The sequence below is a fragment of the Peromyscus leucopus genome, chromosome 9 (genome assembly GCF_004664715.2).
Source record: "Peromyscus leucopus breed LL Stock chromosome 9, UCI_PerLeu_2.1, whole genome shotgun sequence".
Taxonomy (NCBI): Eukaryota; Metazoa; Chordata; class Mammalia; order Rodentia; family Cricetidae; genus Peromyscus; species Peromyscus leucopus.
In genome coordinates this window covers 57,913,938-57,932,795 of record NC_051070.1, presented here as the reverse complement: position 1 = coordinate 57,932,795, position 18,858 = coordinate 57,913,938, and the positions used below count along the sequence as shown (strand labels likewise).

At 38.9% G+C, this 18,858-nt stretch overlaps 1 protein-coding gene across 3 annotated transcripts in view; it reads right to left on the bottom strand.

Moving 5' to 3' along the window:
* The window catches only part of Fzd3 (frizzled class receptor 3), a 63,505-nt gene that overhangs the window by 36,070 nt on the left and 8,577 nt on the right, over nucleotides 1-18,858 (bottom strand). For 2 of the 3 annotated variants that reach the window (XM_028889990.2, XM_028889989.2), the window contains exons 2-3: nucleotides 18,000-18,509; nucleotides 3,021-3,217 (exon numbers count right to left, since the gene is read on the bottom strand). In XM_028889990.2, coding sequence (XP_028745823.1) covers nucleotides 3,021-3,217; nucleotides 18,000-18,188 — 386 coding nt within the window. In that variant the 5' untranslated portion in view covers nucleotides 18,189-18,509. Of the gene's footprint in view, nucleotides 1-3,020; nucleotides 3,218-17,999; nucleotides 18,510-18,858 lie in introns of those variants that run through there. The other variant, XM_037208449.1, reaches the window with a different exon arrangement.

The window sequence follows — 18,858 nt, the reverse complement described above, 5'->3', positions numbered from 1 at the left end:
GCTCATTGGTAGAGCGCTTGCCTAGCAAGTGCGAGGCCCTGGGTTCAATCCTCAGCTCAAAAAATAAAAGAATGAATGAATGAATAAATAAATAAATAAATTCCTCCTTGATTTCATCAACAACCCATTCATCATTCTATAATGTGTGTTGTTTAATCTGCCTGAATCTGTATTTCATAGTCTCTCTAAGGTGCTGACTTCCAGCTTTATTCACTGTAATCAGATAGAACACAAGCCATTATTTCAGTTTGCCTATTTTGCTGAGATTTGCTTTGTGAGGCTCCAGAGAAAGTATCAAAGAAAGCAAGAACTGAACTCTGAAGAACCGTAACACAAGGGACACCCAGGAGGAGGATCTGAGAAGGAAACAAGACTGACTGGTCTGATACAGCAGAGCACTGTAGCTTAGAAACGATGTTCTAAAGACGCACGGAAAGGAGGCCATGCTGAGGGGGAAGAAAATAAAGGTGAGATGTAAGTTTAAATAGACGCCAGAATCTTAACCCTGAAATCTGTCTCAATTTCAACATGTCTACAGTTTCTTTTGTTTTCTTAGTTCTCTGCAAGTTATCTTTGTTCAGCTTCTATAAACTCAATCCCTACATCCAATTATTAGGGACTCTGGGCTGTCCTCTGACTACCTTCAGGTCTGTCCCAGTCTGTCTACCTCATCTGGCTCTGCTTTGATTTTTAAAGTGTATTAATCATGTTCCAACTGATCTCTCTGCATGCATTTTTGCTCAGCTTGAATTACTTTCTGTTACTTTAGATTACTTAGGCTGAATTACATGAATATATTTAACAGGCATAAGGTCAACAAATATTGAGTGTCTTCAGTGTGCCAGACTCTTCTAGATGCTGAAGACAAGTAGTGAATAGAACAAAGTCCCTGTTCTTTTGGATCTAAAATTCTATCAGCAAAGGTGCAGAGGGGAACAAGAGAAAATTTCTTTACCAGGTCAAGTAGCAACAAATAACAAAAAGAATAGCTATGGTTTGACAATTAATTTATAAGAAATGGGTTAGAGCAATCCATTTGGAGACTTGAACAAGTACAAAAGAAAGAATAAAATGAAATTATCAACAAAAGTATCATTTCAAGTGACAGATAACAAAGTGTATACTAAATGATGAAAAAATAATAATAAACAGGCTGGGGAAGAAACCAAGGATGTCCATGAAGTTGGGGAATGAGTGCTATGGTCTGAATGCCCCCAAATCTCATGTGCTGAAACTCAGTCCTCACTGTGGTAGTGTTACTTACAAAGGCAAAGCCATCATGAATTGGGCTTCAGAGAGAGACTGACCTTTTGCTTTTTAGCCCTTCTGTCATGTGAGGACATGGTATATTCCTCTACCAACTGCCACATTGCAGCCATAAGTACTTTAAAGGAGAAATAAATAGTTTCTAATGAAAATCATGGAGCAACCTAAATGATTAACAATATGAGACAGCTAAATAATTATAGGATATTAACACAATTAACTATCAGACATTAAATTTTAATCAGTAATTTTTAAAAAATGAACCAAGCAAGACACACACACAGATAAGGGAAAACATTTTGTTTATGGAATATATATATATATGTATAAAACCAAGCATGACATAATTAATAATAATTTACCATGAGATTTACCTCACCTTGGGGAGAAAGAAGGGAATTCGAGCAAGACCAGGAACAACAAAACATGCAGCTGTACTACAGAGCCCCCCAACCCCACCCTACCTCACTCCAGACAGGGTCTTAATATGTAGCCCAGACTGGCCTCAAACTCACAATCCTCCTGCCTCAGCTTCCCAAATGGTGGGATTACAAACATATGCTACCAAGTTCAGCTTGTATCTACAGTGTTTTATTTCTTAAAAGAAGATCTGAAGACAAACATTACAAAATGTTGAGACAGGAAAAAGGCAGATTATGAGTACATAAGTATTCCCTTATTCCCTATCTCTGGAATAGTTCAGAAAATAAAAAGGCATATTATATAATATACTATATTACTATGGTGCTCACTCCTACAAAACTACAGGAATGTCTGCTCAACAAATCTTTCAATCTTCTCTAACAGCTCACAATCTGTGTGTTAGATGAGACTTGAAAAGCAACCAATATTTTCTCAACTGGGTGTTAGGTGATAGGGAATATGTGATAGGAAAAAAAAATCAAAAAAACAAAATTGACACAACAGCCTTAGATATCCACACATCTATATCAAAGACATTTAGGCGGCTATAATGAGAGTCATAAATAAGTATTTTCTTTTCTTTTCCCCCCAACTCCCCCACCCCCTGGAGCTGAGGACCAAACCCAGGGCCTTGTATTTGCTGAGCAAGTGCTCTACCACTGAGCTAAATCCCCAACCCTCTTTTCTTTTCTTTTTTTTGAGACAAGATTTCTCTATGTAGTTTTGGAGCCTGTCCTGGACTCTCTCTGTAGACTAGGCTGGCCTTGAACTCAGAGATACAACTGCCTCTGCCTCCCAAGTGCTGAGACTAAAGGCGTGTGCCACTACTGCCCGGCATAATTTTTTTCTTATCTATATTTTCTCTCTCTCTCTCTCTCTCTCTCTCTCTCTCTCTCATGTTTTTGAGGCAGGTTTTATCTCTGTAATCCTGGCTGTCCTGGAACTCATTCTATAGACTAGGCTGGCCTTGGAGATCCACCTGCCTCTGTCTCCTAGTGATGGGATTAAAGGTGTGTGCCACCACTGCTCAGCTTCTAATTTTTCATGAATAGCATTACTTATAAAAACAGAAATGTGTTTTAAAGGTAGAAAAGTAAATCAACCAAATGTCTTGTTTATGTAATTCTTAGTTCTTTTAAATTTCTTCATGTCTTTTCCTATCATTTTCATTTACTTCTTCTCAATTCCTACAAAAAAAGTAAGACCATGAAACAGTGCTCAACATTTGTATACACATCCATACATTAGGAAAAACAACAACAACAACAACAACCCTGTTCTTTAAAATAGATCAAAGAGAAGACACCTGTCAGCATAAAAAGGACCCATACCTACTGCATTCCATATCTTCAGGCCAAGGAACCCCAAACATCTCCATGAGCTTTGAGCACTCGCTATAGGCACGCTGGCACAGCCGACGGCAGGGCAGTGTGACACGTCCATACTCCATGCAAATAGGGGCATAGAGTGCACAAAGAAATGGCCGAAAATCCCGAGAGCAGTCCAGATTCACCATGGGGTGGAAGGGCTAGGAAAAAGTTAAAATTGAATAATTAGATAAAGGGCTTTAGATGAGTTGAGTGTTGTTAATAACCCGAGTTTCTTTCTTACTAATCTTTTAAAAAAAATTTCAAGGCTATTAATATTTCTAAGATTTAAAAAAAATAAAATGCAAACTACACAAACACTGTCTCGTAAAAAAATAGATAGATAGATAGATAGATAGATAGATAGATAGATAGAATGCTCCCTGAGCTACCCTGAGCTACTTCTCAAGAGTCTATAATTTGGTTAAATCCAAGGACTATGACAAAACTGATAAATCCTTGTATAAATTTAAGTGTTACAGATAATATTAATGAAGAAGGAGGTTGGGAATTACTAATAATATAATTCATTTAATATAGGAAAAAGAAAAAATATACAAGATACTCACTAAAGCTCAAGAATGATTACAGTTTTATTATTTGGTGGTAGAACTGTAAGGATTTTAATTTCTTTTCTTTTTTTTTTTTTTTGGTTTTTCGAGACAGGGTTTCTCTGTGTAGCTTTGCGCCTTTCCTGGCTTTGGAGACCAGGCTGGCCTCAAACTCACAGAGAACCGCCTGCCTCTGCCTCCCGAATGCTGGGATTAAAGGCATGCGCCACCACTGCCAGGCTTTAATTTCCTTTTATGTATTTCAATTAACACCCATCAAAAAGAGTGAATTAGCAGCAGCAAGGGGTTCTGGGAAGGGTAGAAGAGAGAAGACAGGTAGTTACAGGAAGGAAGTAGAAAAGGCCGCTCCATAATTGCACACAGTAAAGAGTGTTCTGGTTGAGAAAAGGTCTCTCACCTTCTGCTGATCAATACTTTTTTTTCCCTAAACATTAAAAAAAAAAACAACCCACCAAACTTCCACACAATTATTTAAACTAAAATCAAATGTTGTAAATACAGCTAATGCTATAATTTGATACTAAGTTAATGAAAAGAAAACTCATGGTCCCAAACATAAAACTAGTCTAACATACCTACTGTACCCAGAGGAACTGATTAAATATTCTCCCCAAAAGTACACCCAGATTTCCGACTACTGAATATTTTTCCAGATATTTGTAAAATAAATTGAGCTACAGTCAATTGTGAACTGGCTATACTCTCACCACTGGCTTATAAAACGAGTAAGAATGATTATTTCTATATACAGTATAATCGGAAAACCAAGAGTCAGTTAAATCAGTGCCAAAGAAGCTAACTGTAAAGCATATGTAACTAATATATAACAATCAACAATCACTTCCAATTATGATAGAAAGTTTTAAGCTATCCATTTAAGCTGCTGAAGAACAAACTACTCATGGAAAAGTACTAAGGACCAGGAGCTCAAATCCCAGGGGGTGCGGCCACAAGGCATGAGAGGGCAGCCATGTTCCCATGCAGGCACTGGCTGAACGTGGGAGTACGACAAGGGGTTGAGAATCAAGCTGCCTATGCTGGTGCTAAGGAACTGAGAAAACTGGAAATGTAAAAGAAAGCGCAACAAAAGGAATGAGCGTATGGAAATACATTAACAAATACTTTATCCTGACAAAAATACATATATATTTAAGATAAATATGTATAACAATAAAATGGAAAAGTTGAGTCAGGAGTAGTTGAAGTAATTATTTTATTAGGATATTGTAAATCAAAAGACTTGTAATCTTTAAGGTAAGCACTACAAGAATAGACAACAACAAAGTAACAGAAATGGAAAAAAGAATTAACACAGAAGGCAAGATGGGAGAGGAAAGCACAGTGTGAACAGAACCTCAAATAAAAACAATATATTTACAATCACACATACACAAAAAGTGCCAGGTGTAGTGATAGAAGCCTAGAATTACAGCACCTGGGAGACTAAGGCTGAAAGATTAGTTCAAGGTCAGTTCAAGACACTGTCTCAAAAACAATGAATAAAATATTGAGTATAAGCCCACAACACATGCATAGTATTCGTTAACTGAAAATTAAAATGATGAGAGAAACTAAGATGATCCAAATATATGGAGATATAAATAGAGTGGCTTAAGCAACGGAATTTCACTCTCTCGGGTTCTGGAACCCTTAGTCTGAGATTAGGTGTTATGGGACCACATCTAACGGCACAGAGAACAACCTGCCCCAGAACTCTCTACTTCAGTAGTTTCTTCAGTGTGGCAGGGTCACTTCACTCAGCACTCTCCCACTCTACCGCACTGGCTGGCTTTGTGCGTCAACCTGACACGAGCTAGAGTCATCAGAGGAGCCTCAGTTGAGGAAACGCCTCCATGAGATCCAGCTGTAAGGCATTTTTTTCAATTAATGTTCAATTTGGGAAGGCCCAGCCCATGGTGGGTGGTATCATCCCTGGGCTGGTGGTCCTGGGCTCGGTAGGAAAGCAGGCTGAGCAAGTCAGAGGAAGCAAGCCAATAAGCAGCATCCCTTCGTGGCCTCCACATCAGTTCCTGCCTCAAGGATCCTGTCCTGTTCTAAGTTCTGACTTTCCTGTTCTGACTTCTTCAGTGATGAACAGCAATGTTGAAGTGGAAGCCGAATAAACCCTTTCCTCTCCAACTTGCTTTATGGTTATGATGTCTCATCACAACAAAAGAAACCCCAAGACTGATCATTTTCCTTGGAGGTGTGTCTTTCTCTATGCCCAAATTTCCCTTTTATCTAAGGGGACTAGTCATATCACATTAAGAGGCCCTGTACTTCAGTATTACTTCATCCTAATTACATCTGGAATGATCCTATTTTTGTAGTCGCAATGTGAGGCACCAGGTTTAAGATTCCAACATAAGATGCATTTCAGGGAGACACAAACCCATAAGGTAACTAACTGTTCATGGACTAAAAGAGTTCGTGTAAAGATGCCAACTCTCCCCACAAATCATCTCTAAAATTTAATGAAATATTTTTTTATGTATGAGGCTCTGGGTTTGATCTTCAGTTCACCAAATATTTACATACTTACAAAATTAGCATGACTTTTAGCAGCAAAAGCAAGATTTTTCTAAATCTTTTTTTTTTTTTTTTGGTTTTTTCGAGACAGGGTTTCTCTGTGTAGCTTTGCGCCTTTCCTGGAGCTCACTTGGTAGACCAGGCTGGCCTCGAACTCACAAAAAGATCCGCCTGCCTCTGCCTCCCAAGTGCTGGGATTAAAGGCGTGCGCCACCACGCCCGGCGATTTTTCTAAATCTTAAGACAAAGAGTATAGTGTTTTAAACAAATGGCACTTCAATTAATGAATATTCATAAGCCAAAAAATTAGCCATGCCCTAATACAAAAATTACCTCATTGATTTCAATGTAAAACATAGAACAATGCAAAACACAATAAAAAGATAATGACAAAGCCTATGCACACTCTTATATACAGACAAGTTAGTACATATAAAAACTGGTACAGGAGAAACCCTGACTAACACACTAAGACAGAAGTTGGTACCAGGAACTAAGGTATTGCTGTTATAGGCCTGACCATGCTTTTGTTCAGAGGACTATGCACTTTGTGAGTTTGGATTAGAAAAGTAGTTGAATGTTTTAAGTGGAGCTTAATGGACCTTCCTAGTAGGAACTTGGAAGACAGTGGTGCTGAGGGTGTGTCTTAGCTAGAGTTTCTATTGCTGAGAAGAGACACCAGAACCACAGCAACTCTTATAAAGGAAAATATTTAACTGGTGCTGGCTTACAGTTTCAGATGTTTAGTCCATCATTATCATGCTGGGACACGGTGGCATGCAGGCAGAAATGGTGCTGGAGAAGGAGCTGAGAGTTCTACATTTTGATCCAAAGGTAGCAGAAGCAACTGTGTGTCACAATGAGCATAGCTTGAGCAAAGGAGATCTCAAAGCCCACCCTAAACTTCCTCCTACAAGGTCTAGGCATGGGGGTGCACACCTTTAATCCCAGTACCCAGAATGCAGAGGTTGGTGGATCTCTGAGTTTGAGGCCAGCCTGGTCTACAGAACAAATTCCAGAACAGCCAAGCTTAGGCAGTGAAGTAAACCATCGAAAACAGAAAGCTGGTGAAGATGTAATTGAACACAGGGACGATGTTCCAGCTCCAGCAAGCAGCAGAACTTGGCAGCTTGGCTTTAGAGTCAAGAATAGAAGAAAGGGGTTATAGAATCTCCCTTCACGGCCGGGTGGTGGTGGCCACGCCTTTTATCCCAGCCCTCGGGAGGCAGTGCCAGGTGGATCTCTGTGAGTTCAAGGCCAGCCTGGTCTACAGAGTGAGTTCCAGGAAAAGGCGCAAAGCTACACAGAGAAACTCTGTCTCAAAAAACCAAAAAGAATCTCCCTTCACAACTAAGAAAAGCTGCTGAGGCCACGCATGTATCAGGGGTGTCCCTGAGAGGCCATTGTGTGAAGCTGTGAAGTTAAAGCCTGTATTGCTTTGGAGACCCCAAGATGTTGGAGATGCCAGAGTCATGGGATACCTACTGAGGAGAGCTGCTAACAGGGAGTGGAACCAGCCCAAGAAAAAGAAGTATGTTACAGTCAACAAAGACAAAAGGAGTTAGAAATCTGAAGAGCATTTTGACATCAGACATAGAGATGCAGTTTGGAGTTTTCCCAGCTGGTTTTCGGCTTTGCTATGGCTCAGAATTTCTTCAATATCCTCCCTTTCCTACATTTTGGAAAGGTAATGTATATCCTGTGCCATTATATGTTTGAGTATGTGATCTGTTTTTTTATTTTGACTTTATAGGAGATTACAGTTAAGAGACCACAGGAATCTCAGAAGAGACTTTTTAACTTTGGACTTTTAACACTGTTGAGACTGTGATAGAGTGTGGGGACTTTTGAAGTTGGACTAAATGCATTTTTATATTATGTTACAATTTATAAGCCTATGGAGATCAGGGAATGGAATGTGGTGGTTTGGATAGAAATGGCCCCCATAGACTCATGTGTTTGAATGCTTGACCTATAGAGAGTGGCACTATTGGGAGGTGTGGCCTTGTTGGAGGAAGTGTGTTACTGTGGGAGTGGGCTTTGGGGTCTCCTATGTTCAAGCTATGCCCAATGTGGGACACAGTTCACTTCCTGTTGCCTGTGAGTCAAGATATAGAACTCTCAGCTACCTCTCCAGCACCATGACTGACTACATGCTGCCATGTTTCCTGTCATGATGATAATGGACTAAACCTCTGAATTGTAAGCCAGATGCAATTAAATGTTTTCCTTTATAAGAGTTGCCGTGGTCATGGTGTCTCTTCATAGCAATAGAAACCCTAACTAAGAAAGCTCAGAAAGTACAACTGATAGCCGTGCGGGCCTGACAACCTGAGTTAGATACCCAGGAGCACATAAAAAGCCAGATGCTGTAGCATGCCATCTGTAATCCCAACTTTCCCACAGAGAGATGGACACAGAAACAAGAGAACCACCTGGAAGCTCAAGAGCCAGTAGCCTGGAGTAGTACACAGCGCAGAAGGAGATCAGCAAGAGAGACCCTATCTCAACAAGATAGAAGGCAAGAACTGATTCTTGAAAGTTGTCCTCTGACCTCCACACCTGTGCTATGGCACATATCCTGCACACATACAACCATTAAAAACAAGACAACAACAACAAAAAAAAACCCCTGCAACCCACAGAACCAGGGAGGCTACATAGCAGGGGGGACCCTAGGATGACTGTGGCTTATAATAAGTTTTGGTTTTACTCAATTACTGGGCAAGCCTCAGTGAAACATTTCACTATTAGGATAAGAATTTGTACTGTATCAAGCTGATAATAGAAAAATAAACTTTTTTAATTTTTTTTTTAAATTAAAAAAAAAAAAACTAGTGAAAAATGACAAGGTTTACACATACACTGAGCCAATTTTAATTAAGAGTATAACTATATAACATTAAGACCAGAGGGAGAGAGGAAGGGAGAGCGAGACAGAAAATGATCATGTATTTTTTCAGAACTAGCACAAGGTGACACGTTCTTGGAAATAAAACTAAAAACATCCATGTATGTATAGGGGGTGTTAAATTGTACTTGATAGTAAGGTGGTGGTGGTGGTGGTGGTGGTGGTGGTGGTGGTGGTGGTGGTGGTGGTGGTGGTGTACGCCTTTAATCCCAGCACTCGGGAGGCAGAGCCAGGTGGATCTCTGTGAGTTCAAGGCCAGCCTGGTCTACAGAGCAAGATCCAGGACAGGCACCAAAACTACACAGAGAAACCCTGTCTCGAAAAACCAAAAAAAAAAAAAAAAAAAAAAAAAAGGAGAATTGACTCCCAAATATCATTTTTTGGTCTTCACCTTCATGCTGTGGCACACCCCCTCCACACATACATTAATAATAAGTAAAAGTTTAACTCAAGACTCCAAAGTAAAATATAAGGGAACCATAAGAATGGAAAAATGATTATGGGGTCGGGGGGAGGTAACAGAATACATGAGTCATTAAAGTTGAAAGGTGAATACTGGGGGGTAGAAGGACATGGCAAGGGAGCAGAAGAGGAGGTTCAGCAAAAACAATGAAACCTGTTTCTTTATAGCTAATTTAAACTTTTTTTTTTAACAAAGTGGAAAAATATAATCAGAAAATAAGAATAAAGCTTATTTCAACAAATAAAATGCACATGAAATAGTACTACATATATACCTGCACTGCTAAAGACAAAAAGAGTTGTAATACCAAATAGTGGCAAGAACATAAAAACAGATACACTATATATATATCCTACAGGTAGGAATGTAAAATGAGTTTACAGTCACTATGGTTTCTTAAAACCCAATCACATTCCTGGTCCTTTATCCCAGAGAAATGAAAAGTTATGTCCACACAAAAACATGTCAGAAATGCTTACATGAGTTTTATTTGTAATAGCAATGGCCTGGAAAAAAGCATGTATCTTTCAATGTTAACTAGGTATCACAAGTTTATAAAACAGTAAGATTAGGGCAAGAAATAGAAAAAAAGGATATATGTAATCTCTGTGTGCTGTTTTGGCAACTTCCTAAGAGCCTATAATTATTTAAAAACTAGAGGCAAAATTAACAGCACTTGGGAGGCAGGGGCATGCAGATCACAGCAGGTCCAAGTCAGCCTAGACTACACAGTGTGACGCTGTCTCAAAAAAATGAGTAAGGAATCACATTCACATGCTGCTGATATATGTACACATATGACAAACATGCACATGTATGTATGTATGATAAAATAAGCAAAATGTAAAATACCATATGATGGGGTATCATTGTTTATATATATTATCACATCCTCCACCTGAGCATACCATCATAGGTTATAAAATTTGTTTTAATGACTATTTTGTGTGTTTGCACTGAGCTACAAATACCTTGGGCTAGAGTTTAGCTGATATTAGCACAGTATGACAGGCACTATTCAAAGTGCCTCACACACATTATTTCATTTCAATCATACAATTCCACACAGTGAACACAGAATGCTAACTTGTCCAAAGTCATACAACTATGAACAGAATCCAAGTCCAGTCAAACCTTAACCTTTTTAGCTATATCCCTTGTACTTAACCAATTTGTTTCATTTAACCTCTACGCTTTAGTTTTCCCCTTTTATAAATGGTCTTAACACATACAGAACATAACTAATAAATAATACTTATAAATAAGATAGGGAGGGGCTGGAGAGATAGATCAGAGGTTAAGAGCACTGGCTGCTCTCCCAGAGGTCCTGAGTTCAATTCCCAGCAACCACATGGTGGCTCACAGCCACCTATAATTTGATCTGGTGCCTCTTCTGGCCTGCAGGCAGAACACTGTATACATAATAAATAAATCTTAAAAAAAAAAAAAAAAAAAAGATAGGGAATAATTTCAAATATAGTAGGGCTACAGCAGGCTGATTTGGTTCCCGTTCTCAACTGTCAAATGGAGAACTCAACTGGAATATTTTTAAGATGCCAAACCAAGTAGATGACATCAACCCTGTGAAAGAAACCGATATAAGTAGATACTGTGCGCCTGGAGCGACGGCTCAGCAGGTAAAAGCACAAACTGCTGCTGGAGAGGATAGAGTTCAGTTTCCGCCACCCACATCAGGCGGCTCACAACCACCTGTAAGTACAGCACCAGGGTATCTGATGACCATTTCTTACCTCCATGGGCACTGTACCTATGTGCATGAACCCACAATCAGATACACACACACAATAACTGAAACTAAAACTAAACTGCTGTGGAATGTTCTGTATGGCAAATGTGTTGCTCTGGTTGGTTAGTAAATAAAACACTGATTGGCCAATAGTCAGGCAGGAAGAAGTATAGGCGGGACAAGGAGGAAAAGAATTCTGGGAAGTGGAAGGCTGAGTCAGAGACACTGCCAGCCACCACGACAAGCCGCATGTAAAGATGCCAGTAAGCCACGAGCCACGTGGCAAGGTATAGATTTATAGAAATGGGTTAATTTAAGATATAAGAACAGTTAGCAAGAAGCCTGCCACGGCCATACAGTTTGTAAGCAATATAAGTCTCTGTATTTACTTGGTTGGGTCTGAGCGGCTGTGGGACTGGCGGGTGACAGAGATTTGTCCTGACTGTGGGCAAGGCAGGAAAACTCTAGCTGCACTAAGCTCTAACAAAGTAGATGCTGTGTGAGCCCATGTCTATAAAACATTAGTGTGCACACTAATCCATAAGGACAGAGCACATCTGCAATGGCGGGAAGCATGGGCATACAGGGCACCACAAGGGGCTGTAAGGCTTCTGATGGGGCAGAAATGCTCTACTCTTTGATAAGGACGATGGTGTCATAGGAGCTGTTAAAACTCACCAAAGGGAACACTTTAAATAAGTGTAGTTTGTTAGACATGGTACAACTCAATAAAGCTGTTCTAAAAACGAAGTATTAGTACTTTTAAAATAAGCAATTCACCTTGATCTTAACCTTAACATTTTTAACCTCAGCAAAATAAAAATTAAATGACGTGGCCTGGACACTTAGGTTGAGAACACATATATAATAACATAAGGAACAGTACTCACAACCTATGAAATAGAGAAAGGTACTTGGCTGACTGAATTCTAAATGATTCTTCTTGAGTGTTTCTCTAAGCAGTGATGTTTTTATGCCTTAAATCAAGACTAGAGTGTAGGAAGTTTACAAACTGGAAAGTAACTTTCTAAAACTAGATTTCTGATTTCTACAACAAAGGTGCACTACATGGAACCTTACATTCTTTGTTTAAATTCAAATCAACCAAGCCTTTGTGCTCCCAGTCTTTCTTCTCTCAAATTTCCATTTGTTACCATAGCAACCTGCTAACTGACAAGCCTTCAAGCATAGCAACAGTCCAAGCTTAGCAAGGGTGTGAAAAGGGGACAGTGTCAAAGGCCAAAATCTGACTCAGGAGAATCAGAATTCCAATCTTTGTCCCTGTACAAAGGGCCTGGTAACCATAGAAACTGTGCCATACTGGGCTTGGGAATAGCATGACTAAATTCACTAAATGTGAACCAACGTGGAACAACCTTGAAAATTCAAAATCACTATTCATAGCTACTTTAGAACCAACTAGAATAAGAAGTTATTCCAAAAAACTTATAAAAATATTTTATGTAAGTAGAACCATAAAAGAATCTAAAAAACAAAACAAAGCAAAGCAAAACAAAACAAAACCCAAAGCCCAAGCTCCCTTTCTGGATAATAGTTCCTGATGATGCAAGGCCCAAAACTCTAGAGAATTATTATTTTTTTTTTTTGTCTTGAAAAAATAAACCAAACCAAAAAACCTCTAGGTGTTTAAAAACCTTTAATTCAGTAACAACTTTTTCCTTTTCAAACCTTAATTTTAAAAAATGTACCATATTAGTCTACACACTGCTAGTAGCTTGGGAAACTGAATAATCTGTTCTGAAATTCGCCATTATCATAGGAATCCATTTACTTTCTCAAGTCAAAGTGGAGTTCCTAAAACAGTACACAGGGTTGACTCTTCTTTAGTGAGTAAATTTTTAATATTTCCACTATTGTGGAGAGTTCTGGATTATGACATATTTAAAAAACAATACTTCATAAGTCAAATTCTACTCCATTTTAATAATCTGATTTAAAGCAAGAATTTTAAGGGAGTCCTTTAATGCAATTTATCATAAGTAAATCAATTCAAAATGTCTAAAACCCATTATTTTTGTTCCTAAGATCAGAAATAACTGCAAATAATTCTCTACTACCTGCATGTATAGTTGTTTTAATTTAAAAGCTTCTTAATTCTGTTTGGCTTACCCTAGTCATAAAACTGGTTTCTAAAGCCATACCTATCAGGACTGGGGATATAGGTCAATGTAATAATAAAATAGATCATTTCACTACATTGTTTAGAGAAAAAAATCTTATAAACACTAACCTAAACAAAAGATAATAAGGAAAGTAAATATGGTGGACAATGAATGTATTCTAGAGATTAAAAACATGAACTCAGCCAGGCGGTGGTGGCACATGCCTTTAATCCCAGCACTTGGGAGGCAGAAGCAGGCAGATCTCTGTGATTTTGAGACAAGCCTGGTCTATAGAGAGTTCCAGGACAACCAGGGCTACACAGAGAAACCCTGTCTCAGAGAACAAACAAACAAACAAACAAACAAACAAAGAACAAAAAAACCCCATGAACTCAAAAAGAGACTTTATTTTCTAAAATGCCTATCCATAAATGTGGACCAGTATTGTTACATTGGGGTACATTCAAAATTTCAAAAGCTGTTACTTTTGTTCCTAAAAATTAGAAAAAACTGCAAATAATTCTCCACTCTCTGCATATAGAGTGTTGTTGGTTTTTTTTCTGAAACCAGAACATTTATGACTGACTGAAATCTTCAAGATGAACTGGGTACTTCCCTCACAGAATCCATGTCTGAATCTTCCACAGACAATTTTAGGTGCTGATCCACCCAGTCCTGGTAGTGTTTCGGAGCTTAGCCTTGGCACTCTAGTTACACTTTCTCTATCGCTTGGCGGTATAGCCACATTTGTCACAGGTGGACTTCTGAAGGTGGCAGGGCTTGGAGCCACAGCAGGGGCACAATGTGTGTATCTTATGGGGACACTTTGCAAAGGATGATATTCCTTTTGTCATCTTCTGCCAACGCCAAAGACACAGGAAGAGAAAGCACGTTTTTTGTTTTTGTTTTTAATTTAGAAGAAGGTTCTTATATTTCTCTGTCCTAATTAGGACTACTATTGCTGTGATGAAACAGCCTGACCAAAGCAACTTGGGGAGGAAAGGGTTTATTTGGCTTATACTTCCATATCATTGTTCATCATTGGAGGAAGTCAGGACAGGATCCCAAACAGGGCAGGAACCTGGGGCAGGAGCAGATGCAGAGGCAAGGGAGGGGTGCTGCTTCCTGGCTTGTTCCTCATGGCTTGCTCAGCTGCTTTCTTATAGAACCAGGACCATAGCCCAGGGATGGCCCCACCCACAATGGGCTGGGCCGTCCCCCATCAATCACTAATTAAGAAAATACTCTATAGGCTTATATACAGCCTGATCTTAAGGAGGCATTTTCTTAATAATTGAGGTTTACTCTTCTCAGATGACGATGGCTTGTGTCAAGTGGGCATAAAACCAGCCTGCACAGCATCATACATGTTTTAGCTAAGCCACACACCTTCCTGCACTTTTTTTTAACTTGACAATAGATCAAGAATGACAGAATTTGAACAAGCAAAGGTATACTTAGCAGAAGCAACGTAAGATCCTAGAGAAAGGAAAGCTATGTTGCTTCATTATTTTGCTAATTACATTATTTATAAAATGCAAACACATAATGCTGAACACTTCAAATCACTTTGAACAACCAAAAAGAAAGAGAAAAAGAAGTATCACACTAGTGTTCACAGGGAGGTGGTAGCTTTGGAACTGGGATCAGCATCACTATCCCACCAAACCCACCAAACTATTTTCAATCCCAGGACAGTGTCAGTGGCATCTCTGTCCTCCTATGACAACCGGGCAGTAAGCAACTTCCACAGGGTTTTGTCAAATCTCTGAAGTCTTCTCTTAGAAACTACTTCCCACTTATGGACTCTTCCTAGGCTGTCAGAAATTCCAAACTCACTGACAATAAACTATATAGATTATGTGGGCATATTTGAGAAGGTAGAGAAAGTCTGCCATGTTATCACTTTGAATGTCCCATGAACATGTGAAGAATGATACAAGCTCATCTGGGGCCAAGTCCATCATCTTCCTAGTGACTCTTCTCTAGACAATTTAGAAACAGAATCCGGAATAGAATTAAAATCTGTATACCATGCATTATGCAGCTACTTACAAATCTTTCATTTAATCCTAACAAGCCCATCTGAGATTTTTCATTATTGTTGCCTTAAATAAGACAACAAAATGTAGGAATGTTAGACAATTTGTCCAAGGTCCTACACCTACTGCATGACAGAGTCAAAAGCGGAACCTAAGTATGAGCATCTTTTTTTTCCCCCCTTTTTTGAGACAGGGTTTCTCTGTATAGCTTTGGCACCTTTCCTGGAACTCACTCTGTGACCCAGGCTGGCCTTGAACTCACAGAGATCTGCCTGCCTCTGCCTCCCAGTGCTGAGATTAAAGGCATGAGCCACCACCACCTAGCAAGTATGAGCATCTTTATGACTTTATAGTGATACTAGATATTGGGTATTTCTAATTCAATCTTCAGCATACAGCAAAGACTACTACAACTATCATGTCAGGACCCAACTTACTGCCAGCAGACAATACCCCCTTTTATATATCCTCTTCTGATAGTCTAGGACAAATCTTCTCTTTATAGTCATAGGAAGAGCAGAAAATGTTTTGTTCTATTTCTATAGCATCACCAAATAATTCAGAAAATTATAACGTGCCCAACATACTTTGAAATCTATGAATAATGATCTTTCTAGAAATTTCATCAAATTGAAGCAATGAATATATTTTGCTGTAAAACAAAGAACTCCAATGCAGGCTCTGAAAGCATTGTCAAACTGATTAAAATATAAGACATTGTCCAAATTATATTACATGACCATGTTAATGTACGAATATGGATATCAAGGGTGTAGCGATGCATGACTTTAATCTCAGAATTCAGAAGGCAGAGGCAGATGGAGCTCTACTGAGCTTCAGGCCAGCCTGATCTACATAGTCAATTCCAGGCCAGCCAGGGCTACATAGTGAAACACTGTCTTAAATAAATGAGTAGCAAAAACCATCACTTAGAGAGTATTTATTATGTACTAAGTACTATATAGGCATATTTTAATTCTGTACTATGAAAGACTGTGGAATTATTATTAGCTTTATTTTATTGTGTTTTTTGAAGCAGGGTCACACATAGCTCAGGCTGGCCTCCACCTCATCCTGTAAAAGAGAACTGTCATGAATTCCTAATCCTCCTGCCTCTTCCTTCCAAGTGCTGGGATGATGGGCTTATGCCACCACCACACCTGGCTGTTGGTGTTACTAAAATCAAAGGAACTAGGGTGGCCAAGTTCACACAAGTTGCCACAATGACACTGCTGGGTTCAAACACCCTGGGCTGTCCATATCCACTAACTGGACACAGTTTTTGAAGCAAATATATTAAAAAGTACCTGAAGAATTATCATAACAAAAATTCAAGCAAGGCAACAAACTTTCATAAAATTCTGGCCGGGTGGTGGTGGTGGTGGTAGAGGCGGCGGCGCACGCCTTTAATCCCAGCACTCGGGAGGCAGAGCCAGGCGGATCTCTGTGAGTTCAAGGCCAGCCTGGTCTCCAAAGCCAGTTCCAGGAAAGGCGCAAAGCTACACAGAGAAACCCTGTCTTGGAAAAACAAAACAAAACACATAAAAAAAAAAAAAGAAAGAAAATTCTGAACCACCAAGAACAGAATTCATATAACAAAACATTTTTCATTGCTTGAAAGGTACTCCTAAATTGATGTGAGCATGACATTACCAGGAAATCATCTTGGATATTAATAAACAAACAAACAAACAAACAAACAAACTTGAAGAATTCAGTCTAAAAAAAAAAATCACATTATATTCCATACTCAGCTAATGTAGTGGTTTGAATAGGTATGGCCCCCAGAGACTCATGTGTTTGAATGCTTGGCCTATAGAATGACACTATTAGGTGGTGTGGCCTTGTTGGAGGGGTGGCTTTAAGATCTCATATGCTCAAGCTATGTCCAGCATGGAACACAGTTCACTTCCTGTTGCCTGCGGATCACGATGTAGAACTCTCAGCTCCTTCTCCAGCACCATGCTTCTCACCATGATAATGGACTAAACCTCTGAAACTGTAAGCCAGCCCCAACTAAATGCTTTCCTTTGTAAGAGTTGCCATGGTGGTGCACACCTTTAATCCCAGCACTTGAGAGGCAGAGCCAGCCTGGTCTACAGAGTGAGATCCAGGACAGGCACCAAAACTACACAGAGAAACCCTGTCTCAAAAAACCAAAAAGGAGTTGCCGTGGTCATGGTGATCCTTCACAGCAATACAACCCTAACTAAGACAGCTACTGAACTATATGTAATATTATTATACTATGCTATCTATATAAAGTTATTTATTAGTTAAATAAGAAAGTTGTAATCTCTGAAGAGGTATCATCACGTTTTAGTGTTTCAAATTTCTTTGTAAAAATATGTCTAAAAATAAATGCAAGAGTAGAATTTCTCCAAATATAAATTCTTCAGTCTATTATAGTATGAGCCAAACTACATAAATTTCCAAATGTGTAAGTTATAGTTAAAAACAGCAATATTTTCCTCTTGTTTACATCAAACACATTAGGTGTGTATCAGGGCACTGTAGGTTATTTTCTGGAATGTCAAATGGGAGCTCAAGTCTTACCTCCATTGCTAAAGCTGCTGTCTGTTGGTCATAATGGTTCAGAAGATTAGGCATGAAGGTAGTATTATAAGGCAAATCTTGGCACATCCTCAAGGTAATAGGTTCACAAGAAAACAAACTGTGCCCACCTATATGCCTCACAAACACAGTCAAGAGCCAAAGATAAAAGACAATCCAACTCATAGCCATTCTTCCTGGATCTGAATGAGACTTGGACGATCAGATTTACTCAAGATGTGCCTGCAGGTCTCAGCTTGAAAGCACCCCTTCTGTATCTGTTAGGTTCTTCGAACAGTTAAAAACTCCTTGTACTGTCAGAGGTTTGTTAACCTGGTCTCACAAAAGGCATTTGTTTTTGGTTTCACAATATTGGAAAATGACATCATCTTGTATCTTCTTTTCATTTTATTACATAGGGCACATCTGGCCAGCATATCAAGTTGATCAACCACATTCCCAAATCACAGATTCCATCTTAGGAGGAGAGTGATTTCTTCCTTGTTGAAATATCTGAAAAGTATTGAAAATGGTAAAGTTAATCACTTCTCAAAATGTTTAAGACTTGACATTAAAATATGATGAGCCATCATACAAATCTAATAGAGAAAACACAGGGGTAGTCACAAAGTAATAGTTTTTCTATCTTATCATATGATATATTCACTAAAAATAGTTCTCAAATAACATTTAAAGGCTAATTTTATATCTTAAGTTGCATATCTAACACATGGTGGAGAATTCCATCACAAGATGTAATTGATCCATTCTGAATACTTTTTCCTTTGCTCCAAACTGTTTAAATGATATTTGTTGTAAACTGGAATATGGAATTTCAAATTTATTATATGTGTTTTAGTCA